Source organism: Phycodurus eques, chromosome 6, assembly GCF_024500275.1.
Source record: "Phycodurus eques isolate BA_2022a chromosome 6, UOR_Pequ_1.1, whole genome shotgun sequence".
NCBI classification, from domain to species: domain Eukaryota; kingdom Metazoa; phylum Chordata; class Actinopteri; order Syngnathiformes; family Syngnathidae; genus Phycodurus; species Phycodurus eques.
Window position 1 is genome coordinate 19623207 of NC_084530.1, and position 11021 is coordinate 19634227.

Sequence of the window (11021 nt, forward strand, 5' to 3'; positions counted from 1 at the left end):
AAATGTAATTTCTTTGTAATAAGGAAAATAGCACACTATGTATAATATTGCACTTAAAAAAAACACATATAGTAGCAACATCATTAAATTGAATATAAATAATTAATCAGTGCGCCTCCTTCTGGTGTGCACATCTTGGCCACCTGGGACGGACAGTATAATGCAATCATACGGATATTCAAACCCCCGTTCCAATAAAGTTGGGATGTTGTGTAAAACATAAATAAAAATAGAATACAATGATTTGCAAATCCTTTTCAACCTATATTCCATTCAATACACTATAAAGACAAGATATTTAATGTTCAAACTGATGAACGTTATTTTATTTATTTATTCATTTTGAATTGGATGCCTGCAACACGTTACAAAGAGGCTGGGACAGGGGCAACAAAAGACTGGGAAAGTTGAAGAATGCTCCAAAAAAAGAATGCTTATTGAGTGTTGTGAAAAGCAATGGTGACGTAACACAGTGGGAAACATGCCCCTGTCCCAGCATTTTGGGAATTATGTTGCAGGCATCAAACTCAAAAATGACTGAATATTTTCACACAGAAAAACAATATAGTTTTTTCAATTTGAACATTAGATATCTTGTCTTTGTAGTGTATTCAATTGAATATAGGTTGAAAAGGATTTGCAAATCATTGTATTATGTTTTTAGTTTTATTTTACACAACATCCCAACTTCATTGGAATTGCGGTTCGTACATCAAGAAGGTCACAATACTGCCACATTGATGTTAATATGTTAGCCAGTCTATGGTGTTTTGCACTAGTTGTTAGCATTAAGATGAGTGAGACAAAGCTATGTGTATATGTAATTCTCTTTGTTTTTTGTTCAGTTTGACAGTAAACTGCAACTCGGCATGGCATTAAAGATCCTCTTTTTGAAGAATTGTTCACTATCTGCCAAACTGCCGTTTGTTGTGAAGTGAGTTGAGTTCATTTCATTGAACAGTGCTCGTATGTCAAGTTTTTGTCCCCAAGTCAAAGCAATCAAATCCTCCAAGGACAGCTCATATCGAGAAAAAGTCATAAGTCGGGTTATTCGTATCTCAAGGCACTACTACAGTATGTTTTGAACACAGTATATACTGAATGTATAGTTTTTTTGGGTGAGGGAGTTGTCATCTTATCAGAATTAAATAGTATTTCATGAAGAAGTGCTCATAGACAGACAGGATAAAAAGTTATAATTCCAGATATTTCCAAGAGAAAATGTTTTTTTTTTGGGGGGGGGGGAATTTTATTTTTTTTAATCTTATGAGAATAAAATCATATTTTTCTAGATAATGGTTGTTGATACCACAGGTATAAAGTCATATTTGTAAAAAAAAATAAAACAATTTAAGTATATATAGTCATATTTTTCGACAAAGTTATTTTAAGGGCTGAAAGTTTTTCTAATTCAAAGTCATAATCTTGAGAATAGTATTTTTTTCTGTTTTAATAAAAATATGTAATCCATGAGAATGGATTTGCATTTTTTTCCCTTTCTTTTACAAAATCAATGTCCTATTTCCGGAGATGTAAAAGTAGTACTATTACGAGAATAAACTCTTATTTTCTCAGGAAAAATGTTGAGTACTTTCATGAAAAAAGTTTAAATTGTATAAAAATAAATGATTTGATATTATAAGAATAAAGTAATTTTTTTCAGGAGGAAACGTTGAATGAAGTCATATATTTTTCTACATAAAATTTCTAATATTATATGAATAAAATTATTGTTTTTAAAGATACAAAAATTGTAATATAACAATAATGAAGTGTGATCTCGAGAGAGTCTTTTTTTTAACTCTCAAAATATTCTTTTCAATCTGGCCCTAATACTCCTTCATAACCAAAGTTTTTGAGGGACTTGAAATTCACTTCTGTCTTTCTGCTCTCTTCATTCTCCTGCCTCCTCCTCTCACCAACCAGCACCGGCTTCAAACCTTCCTTCATTGAACCACAGAGAACTAGAGTGGGCTTATGCCATTTATGTCACAGAGAATTAAAATTTTTATCCCAAAAAAAAAAAAAAAATACCTGGGGGATTTATACCTTGGTGATTTATATGGCAATAATGACTTCTTCTGGATAATTATTTTTACAGACATTGTGGTTTTCTTTAGATTTGCCAAATATAATGATTTTGATTAGGAAAAACTAACTTATCCACATGGAGAGGAGCCCGATGAGGTGGCTGGGGCATCTGATTCGGATGCCTTCCGGACGCCTCCCTGGTGAGGTGTTCCGGGCACGTCCTACCGGAAGGAGACGCTGGGCACGAGTCGGGACACGCTGGAGAGACTACGTCTCTCGGTTGGCCTGGGAACGCCTCGGGATCCCCCCGGAACAATTGGATAAAGTAGCTGGGGAGAGGGAAGTCTGGGCGTTCCTGCTAAAGCTACTACCCCCACAACCCGACCTCGGATAAGCGGTAGAAAATGGATGGATGGAACTTATCCACAACTGAGGTACTATCAGCCACTTCACTTTCATAGGTTGGCTCCCAGTCTGTATCGTCAAGGTTGCCTGAAAGAAATGAAAGAAAATGGGACTAGAATCTGAAGTTTTGCGCAGTAGTGTTCTAAAGTTAAAAGATACGTCAAATATTGTAATATTTCATGAAAGATGATAAATAACGTTCACTTGACATGCACTGGCACCCAAGGGAAAGCACTACATACTTTCTGAGTCTCGTATCGCACGTTCTGGGATGTTGGCCAAGTGTTGCAATGATGAACCAAAGACGCGCTGAGTGTAATAATGGTCTTCCCCCGATAGGTCAAAATTTGAACAAAATCTTGTTTGCGACTAGTAGTCATCTGAATGATAAGCATATTCATTTGTGCACTTAAAGAAGACGAAAATGGACTTAGCCCATTCTAGTTCTCAGTGGCTCATTTCAAACCCCCCCGACCCGACCCGCACCAAACACACACATCTTTCCCAACCGCCACATCCAAACTGTAGCCCCTTTCACACAGCTTTTTCCCTCATCGCCGTAATGGTAGAGTGCCTTGTCTTTAGACTGAATGAAGCAGCATGTGGCTCAATATTATTATTATTGTGGTACGCTCCATTAAAAGCAGGCAACTGTATGTTTGTGATCACAAGGCGGCTCGATAACTGTAAACAATCGTACGTTTGTTAGTACGCTTCTGATCACGAGGCGTCTTGAAAAGTAAGCAATTATATGTTTTTAATCACGAGGCAGCTCGATAACTTAACAATTGTATGCTTGCGGGGGGGGGGGGGGAAGTATGAAAGGGACACAAACTGATCTACATGATATTATATCATACTATAATTTTTGGAATGATCTCCATCAAATGCTTTTGTTCGCGCCTCCTCTTTCCGCTTCACTTCCATCTAATCCTTGGTGTGTCTGTACTGTGCGCAGTGTGGCCACTTACTGGCTGCCGGTAGAAATGACTACAACGAAACACGACGTACAACTGTGTGTCTGTGTGTGTGTTTGGGTGTGTGCGTACGCGCGCATTAGACTTCAATACGTCTTTATCCGTTGCTTTCTTTTTGTGTTTTTCTTCCTCTTACCACCAATCTGGTTTGTGTGTCTCGCTCTTTGTATCGTTTGTGTTTATGTTTGCAGCGGAGAAGACACAGGCCTCGCGGCAATGACCTGAGTGTATGTACTCTCGCTCTCTCTCGGTCTCTCTCGGTCTCTCTCGCTCACTCGCTGTCTCTCTGTTAACGTTTGTTGACCGCGAGGTCTCAGCTGCCACGTACACAGCGCAGGTGTTGTTGGGGTTGTTACTGCAGCAGGACATTATGAGCAGGCGCTCGCTCATTCAAATGTTTGATATATTTTCGGGTCTATCTTTAATAGTTAGAACGGCGCATCGAGGCAGTGATTAAAGCAAAGGGATTCCCAACCAAGTATTAAAGATTAACATATCGATTTGAAAGTACCATATTTTGATTGATTTGATGTGACCCCAAATTAATTTCTTTTTTTCTACAAAAACTTGTGTGATTTCTTCACAGTATTCAAATTTTTTGAATTCCTAATTTTGTGGGTTTTATGAGCTGGAAGCCCAAAATGATGTAAAAATAAACTAATAAATACTTGAAATTGTTTAAATTGTGCGCCCTGAATCTATAATATATGAAAGTTTAACTTTTTGAATGTAATTATGTAAATAAATGAACTTTCCCATGATATTAACATTTTTGGGAAAGGGTCTGTATATTTATTCCTTACTATGCTATTTGAACGTATGCAGTGTTTGTTAATTCTCAGCTCCTAAATTGTTCTATGTCGCATGTTTTGTAGCACGTTTTCGAAGTTAACTTCAGAATTAATTAAAAATGATTAACATGATTATTATATGTTGCCGGGTTCTGTGCTTAGCAAGCTTTCCGATGATACCAACTTTTTGAAAATATGTTAAAGATTAAGAAATGCATTCAAGTTTCAGAGACAACCTTTTTTTATTTAATTTTATTTTTTGATTTTATTTTTTTTTGTTAATCTCGTGACTTTAAAGCTCCGCACATTGGCTGAGATACGTCAGACGGATGTGCTTTTATTGGGAAGCAGTGGCATGTCATTTCAAATGATTTCTGATTCACTAACATACACAGTGAGAAGAAAATTGACCAGTACACGTGTCATCAATCTGACAGTGACTGTGCGTAATAGTAGTATACTGTATATGGACAAGTAAAACAGAATAATAGTCCAAAATGGACAATCACAGCAATCATAGGAAAGAAAACCATATACATTTGACTTGGGCGCAGAGTAAGAACATTTCAACTCATTTGTGAATGAGGCCCAACGTTATAAAAGAGTCATCAGAGGAGTGACACTGCAGTGAGCCCCACCGATCTGTTGTTCCCCACTTCTATTCTTCCATCTTATCCTGGCTCCATCTTTTTCTTTTTCTCTCTTTGGTGTGCTGTCGCTTGTCGTGAGAGTGTGCGTGTGTGTGAATGTGTATTTCGCTCTTGACTGTGTTGCCTGTTGCACTGTGACGGAAGCGTATTGAAAAGAACAAATGCATGGACATCGTGGAAAGGGGTGGGGTCAAGGTGGCGGGCATGTCCCACCCGGGTGGTGCATGACGTGAGTGACCAGTGAAAAGGTGGTCTCATGGTCCCTTTCCAAATGCTTTGATGTGCTTGTTTTACAAATGGCTAAAACAAGAGTACTCAGTAGAGCATTAGTCCGCCGCAAAGGTTTTGTTTTGTTTTGTTACTGGATGTCCTTTTTACTGGCGCCTGTCCACCTCAAGTTCCAGGTACTTCTTTTTCCTGGTAGTTCCTGGAACTAAATTCCTGCAGCCTACATCTGCTAAGAGTAGCCAGGGGCATTTACTTACTCCAATGCAGAGATTATCATGTGTCTTTTATGTGTAAAACAGTTATTTATTTATTTGTGTATTTATTTGTCATTTTAAAAAATATTTATGTTTCACTTATTATTTATTTAATTCTATTTTGCTGTACTTTATTTTTTCATGCTATTTTATTAATGGAATTTTGTTTGACCATTTTAAATTGTATTTTTTTATTTTCTTGTATTTTATGGTTGTTTTTGTTATGCTTTTTTGTTTTTTTTGTGTTTTTAATATTTTTGTGTATTATTATATTTATTCTTTATTTCTTTTAATTTTTTTCATATTTTGTACTTTATGGTTGTTTTTTTATGATACTCTTGTTTGAACCTATTTTTCAAGATTTTACTTGAATTATTATTATTAATATTATTATTATTATTAAGCTACTGTATTTCATTTAAATTTAATTTAGTCCTTTCTATTTTTTACTTGCATTATTTATTTTTTAATTGTATTTTCATGTTTCATTATCATGATGCTATTTTTTTTATTCTATTTTTGTATTTTTAATTTCATTATTATTATTATTATTATTGGCGGCACGGTGGACGACTGGTTAGAGTGTCTGACTCACAGTTCTGAGGACCCGGGTTCAATCCCCGGCCCCGCCTGTGTGGAGTTTGCATGTTCTCCCCGTGCCTGCGTGGGTTTTCTCCGGGCACTCCGGTTTCCGCCCACATGCCAAAAACATGCATGAATTGGAGACTCTAAATTGCCCGTGGGTGTGACTGTGAGTGCGAATGGTTGTTTGTTTCTATGTGCCCTGCGATTGGCTGGCAACCAGTTCAGGGTGTACCCCGCCTCCTGCCCGATGATAGCTGGGATAGGCTCCAGCACGCCCGCGACCCTAGTGAGGAGAAGCGGCTCAGAAAATGGATGGATGGATGGATTATTATTATGTCATCATTAATTTTATTCAGATTTTTTGTTTAATTTTATTTCCTTTTATCCATTTTATTTTTTACTTGTATTATTAATATATTCTTATTTTTTATTGCATTATATTGTTTTATTTTTTTCATTATATTTTATTAGATTCAATGTAATTTGTTCACTTATATTTTATTGTAAGGTTGTTTTTTTTATTATGATGTTATATTTTATCCTATTTTTTTTATTTTTGTCCTTATGCTGTAACATTTTATCTAATTTAATTAGGTTATACTTCTATTTTTGTGTGTGTGTGTGTGTTTTAATTCGCTTTTTGTCGCTGATTTGCAATGGCGTACAAAATACTGCGCGACATTATATCGAGAGCTAGTTAGCTCAACCAATCCCTTCATGCTTGTTGTAAGACTGTGCCAAGCACAAGCTGGACACGACTGAGTGGCTTCATGGTTTTAGCGCATTGTTGCCTGATGATGTCGTTTTGAGCCCAAATCCAAGATGTGCGCCTTGTCCAACAGTGCCAAAGTCTCTCTTGTGCCTTGTGCATGTGGAGGCATGGTCAGCAACATCATGCTTGCACTCACTCAGGTTCTCCTCCTACCCATCCCGCTTGCCGGGAAAGCATGGTCGTGTTCCATTCAGCCGCCATGCGAATGCTGGCTGATGTTTCCGATTTGTAAACAATTACAGTGAAGTCGTTTGTCTGAGCCAGATGGGTGCCCAAGCCAATACTAGAATGTTCCGATCGGCTTGGCAGACACCCTTCTGGTTCACCGAGAAGATCACGTACCCCTTTCATGCTAACCTGGTGCCAGTTCTGGTTCAGAGCTTGATAGTGCTTCAAAGAAGGTTTCAAATTCATCTTTGAAGCATGGGTTAGGATTTCAAAAAATGGGTTAGGGTTTCAAATTTGTGCTTGTCACAGAGGTTAAAGTTTTAAGTTAATGTTCCAAGCCTGGGCTACTATTTCAAACAAGGGTTAGGGTTTCAAATAAGGGTTTAAAGTTTGGGTTTGGGTTTCTACCAAAGGTTGGGGTTTAAAATTTGGTTTTGAAGCGAAGGTTGTGGTTTTAAGTTAGGGTTCCTAGCCAGGGCTGGGGTTTCAAACAAGGGTTTTAGTTTAACATTAGGATTTGAATTTTGGGTTAAGGTTTAAAAAAAAACGGGTTTGATATAGGGTTTGAAACCAAGGTCAGGGTTTCATAAAAGGGTTTCAAGGCCAGTTTAGGCTTTCAAATTTCAAGCCAGGTTTTGGTCTCCAAATCAGGGTTTCAAGCCAATTCAAGTTAAGTGTTTCAAACAAGGATTTGGGTTTCAAATTAAGGTTTGAAGCCAAGGTTTGGGTTTTAAGTTCAGGTTTCAAGCCTGGGTTTGGGATTTCAACCCCTTTCATGCCGAGCTGGAGCCAAAATTACCAGCGTTTCATTGATGTTTTTACCATTTGCCGCTAACAAAACTGGCCCAGGTTGGAGCCAACCCTTGACTGAATTACATCAATGGTTTGGTGGGTGGTGACCACTGGTCTGTGGCCGCAACCATTTTACCGTTTTACACCCTGAAACCAGACCCATACGCTGATGTTTTGACCTTATGTGGGTGCCATCAAGAGATACTATAGGTCTGGGTTTACCAAACAGCCCTGGTATCCAACTGATACTGGCACAAGCTCAGTATGAAAGGGGAGTACAAAAGAATCAATGATCCACACTCACAGCAGTAGCTCATCTACTGTTTGTCTCTGTCTTCCTCATCCTCATCCTCGGTCCCGGGTCCCTCAGACCATCACGGACACCAGTCCCATGCGACGCTCCACCTCCAGCCTGGTCCACGGGCGTTCGGGTCGGGGCGTCAGGCTGGACGACTACCCCCTGGAGAGGGTGGTGTCTGAGGAGGGTCGGCACGGCAGTGGCGGGGGGCGCCGACACAGGGACCGAAGCCACCGCACCTCACAGCGATCCCTCACCAGATACACTGACGCAGACACAGGTGAGTTTCCACCAAGAGGTATGGTACACTTTGTTGTTTGTTAAGGTAAACCCTGGCTCATAGAGGAGGGATTTTTATGTCTGCATCAGGATGGAAGGTTGTGAGGTCCACAAGGGTGCAGTGTTTCATTTGATCTAACACCCCATAAAAACAGTCTTCAACAGGGTTTGGGTTTCAAATTAGGGTTCCAATTAAGGGTTTAAAGCCTGGGTTAGGGTTTGATACCAAGTTTAGTGTTTCCAAATTAGTGTTTGAAGCCAAGGTTAAGGTTTCAAATTGTTTTAGGACAGGGTTAGGGTTGTAAATTGGGCTCTCAGAATTAAGGTTTCAAGTCTTGGTTAGGGTTTCAAACAAGGGTATGGGTCTCAAATTAGGGTTTCAAGCCAAGGATAAGCTTTCAAGTTAGCGTTCCCAACGTGGGCTACAGTTTCAAACAAGGGTTACAATTTAAAATTAGGCTTTCAAGACCGGACAGGAGTATGAAACAAGGGTTACAGTTTCAAGCTGGGGTTAGTTTTTCAAATAAGGGCTTCAAGCCACAGTTCGGGATTCAAACAAGGTTAATGGTTTCAAATTAGGGTTTCAAGGCAGGGTTTTGATTTGAAACAAGCTTTCGGGTTTCAATTTAGGATTAGGGTTTCAACTTAGGTATTGCAGTTGAGCCTGGGTTAGGGTTTCAAGACAGGGTTAAGGTTCTAATTTAGGGTTTTATGGCAAGCTTCAGGTTTGAAACAAGTTCTCAGGTTTCAAGGAAAGCTTTAGGTTTCAACCAAGTGTTAGGGTTTCAAATTAGGGTTAGGGTCTCAAATTAGGTGTTTCAAGCATGGGTTAGGGTTTCAAGGCAGGGTAATGATTCATGTCATGGTTTTAAGGCAGGGTTTAGGTTTCAAATTGGACTTTGAATCTTTAAGAATCATAAAGATCTGAGAAGTAGAAATAGAAGGCAAATAAAAATGTTAGTCTGAGAGCTTTGTGCAGTGGCCCCAGGAATGAACCTTGTGGGTCTCCGGTGGTTTTGATGTCTGTACTAACCATTTGTTTCCTCTTCCAAACCAGGCCTGGGCACAGACCTGAGCACCACCACGCAGTCGGGCGACCTGCACCCCAAGGAGCGCGAGCGCGACCGGGGCAGGACCAAGGACCGGCGCCACCACCACCACCACCACCACGGCTCCACAGACAAAGAGCGCTACGATCGACATGACCTAACCCACAGACACTCACACGACAGACACTGGTCACGTTCACCCAGTGAGGGTCCGGACGGACGGGGCCACAGACAGGTGGGCCATGGTGACACCCAGATTAAGCTCCTTTCAAGGGTTGTGCTATTAATTTTCATAGATAAGGAATAATTTACACGAATGCATTGCTATGGTTAGGAGGTCTGCTACACAGTTCATAGGTTTGGCATTTGAATTTCAGCAACGGCCTTCCTCTGTGGAGTTTGCATGCTCTCCCCATACTTAAGTGGGTTTTCTCCGGGTACTCTGGCTTCCTTCCACATTCCAAAAACATGCTTGTTAGCTTGATGAAGACTCTGAATTGTTCTTAAGTGTGAATGTGAGTGTGGTAGTTGTTTGTCTATAACAGTGCTTCTCAAACTGGGGCCTGGGGACCCCCCAGGGGTCGGCGAGCCGTTCCTTGGGGGTCTGCAATAAATTATTGGTGTATCATTTAAAAGAGTGCATATATATATATATATATATATATATATATATATATATATGGGGAATGGTCCATCAATTAAACGAACATAATAAACCAATTGCTCCTCCCTACTTTATGCCGAGCTCAGAATGCACGACTTGTCATTAACGATAGTCGCTATGTCAGATTACCAGACAAGGTGTCACAAATTCGTATTGTGTCTTGGACAGGACAAGTGGCCATGCGACAAATATGATACCGACGAAACCCCGCCCGATCATCGCGTACTGTCGCCAAGAGCACGGTCCGATGGCACAGGTCTTCGGGGTGTCGGGACAAGAAGAGAGAGCCCAGACAGCAGGGTTTGTGGGCATTAGGGCTGTCTGTATCGAATCTTCTTAAGAGTCGATTATCCTATCGACTATTCCATCGCTCCCCCCCAAAAAAGAGAGTTTTTTGTAACTGCTAACATGCATTTTATTCTATTCATGAGGGATGGACTTCTTTCCTTTAACAGCATATGTTATATGGTGTAAATTCTGTGTACAGAATTTGAGCCAACAAAATTAGCCGATGCTGAACGGTTAGCAAGTGCGATGAGCATTAGCGCACGACTGATTACCGTTTTTGGTCAAGAAAAGGCGAACGACCATCCAGCTGACTCATCAATCATGTTATATGCACATTACACATCTAACAGTGTCTTGATTGGGGACTCGTAACTCAATCGGCCACGACAGTGAACGTTTGTGTGTGACGTGTCTGTCGGGTATAAATCGGGCTACATATGTGTAGTCTGAGCTCGGCATTAGTTATATTTGATTGGAAGGAAACAGTTTGAGAACCCCTTGTCTCTATATGCCTTGCGATTGACTGACAACCAGTCCAGGGTGTTACCCGCCTCTCGCCCAAAGTCAGCTGGGCTAGGCTCCACCTGCAACTATAATAAGGATAAGCGCTGTACAAAATGGATATATGACTGGAATAGCTTGCATTCAGCTCTTAGTTAGGGCAGTGATCCATATCCTGCCTTGAGCTCCCGCAGCTTTAGTCCAGTCAGGAATTTAACGTTATTTCACCCACTTATGAATGTCAATTTCTCTTTTTTCTTTTTTTTATTTGTCACTTTCTCTCTGTCCA

At 40.0% G+C, this 11021-nt stretch overlaps 1 protein-coding gene across 3 annotated transcripts in view; it reads left to right on the forward strand.

The window, feature by feature from the left end:
- The window catches only part of cacna1ab (calcium channel, voltage-dependent, P/Q type, alpha 1A subunit, b), a 102345-nt gene that overhangs the window by 83736 nt on the left and 7588 nt on the right, over positions 1-11021 (forward strand). For all 3 annotated transcript variants that reach the window (XM_061680615.1, XM_061680614.1, XM_061680616.1), the window contains 2 exons: positions 8024-8231; positions 9288-9514. In XM_061680615.1, coding sequence (XP_061536599.1) covers positions 8024-8231; positions 9288-9514 — 435 coding nt within the window. The remainder of the gene's footprint in view (positions 1-8023; positions 8232-9287; positions 9515-11021) is intronic.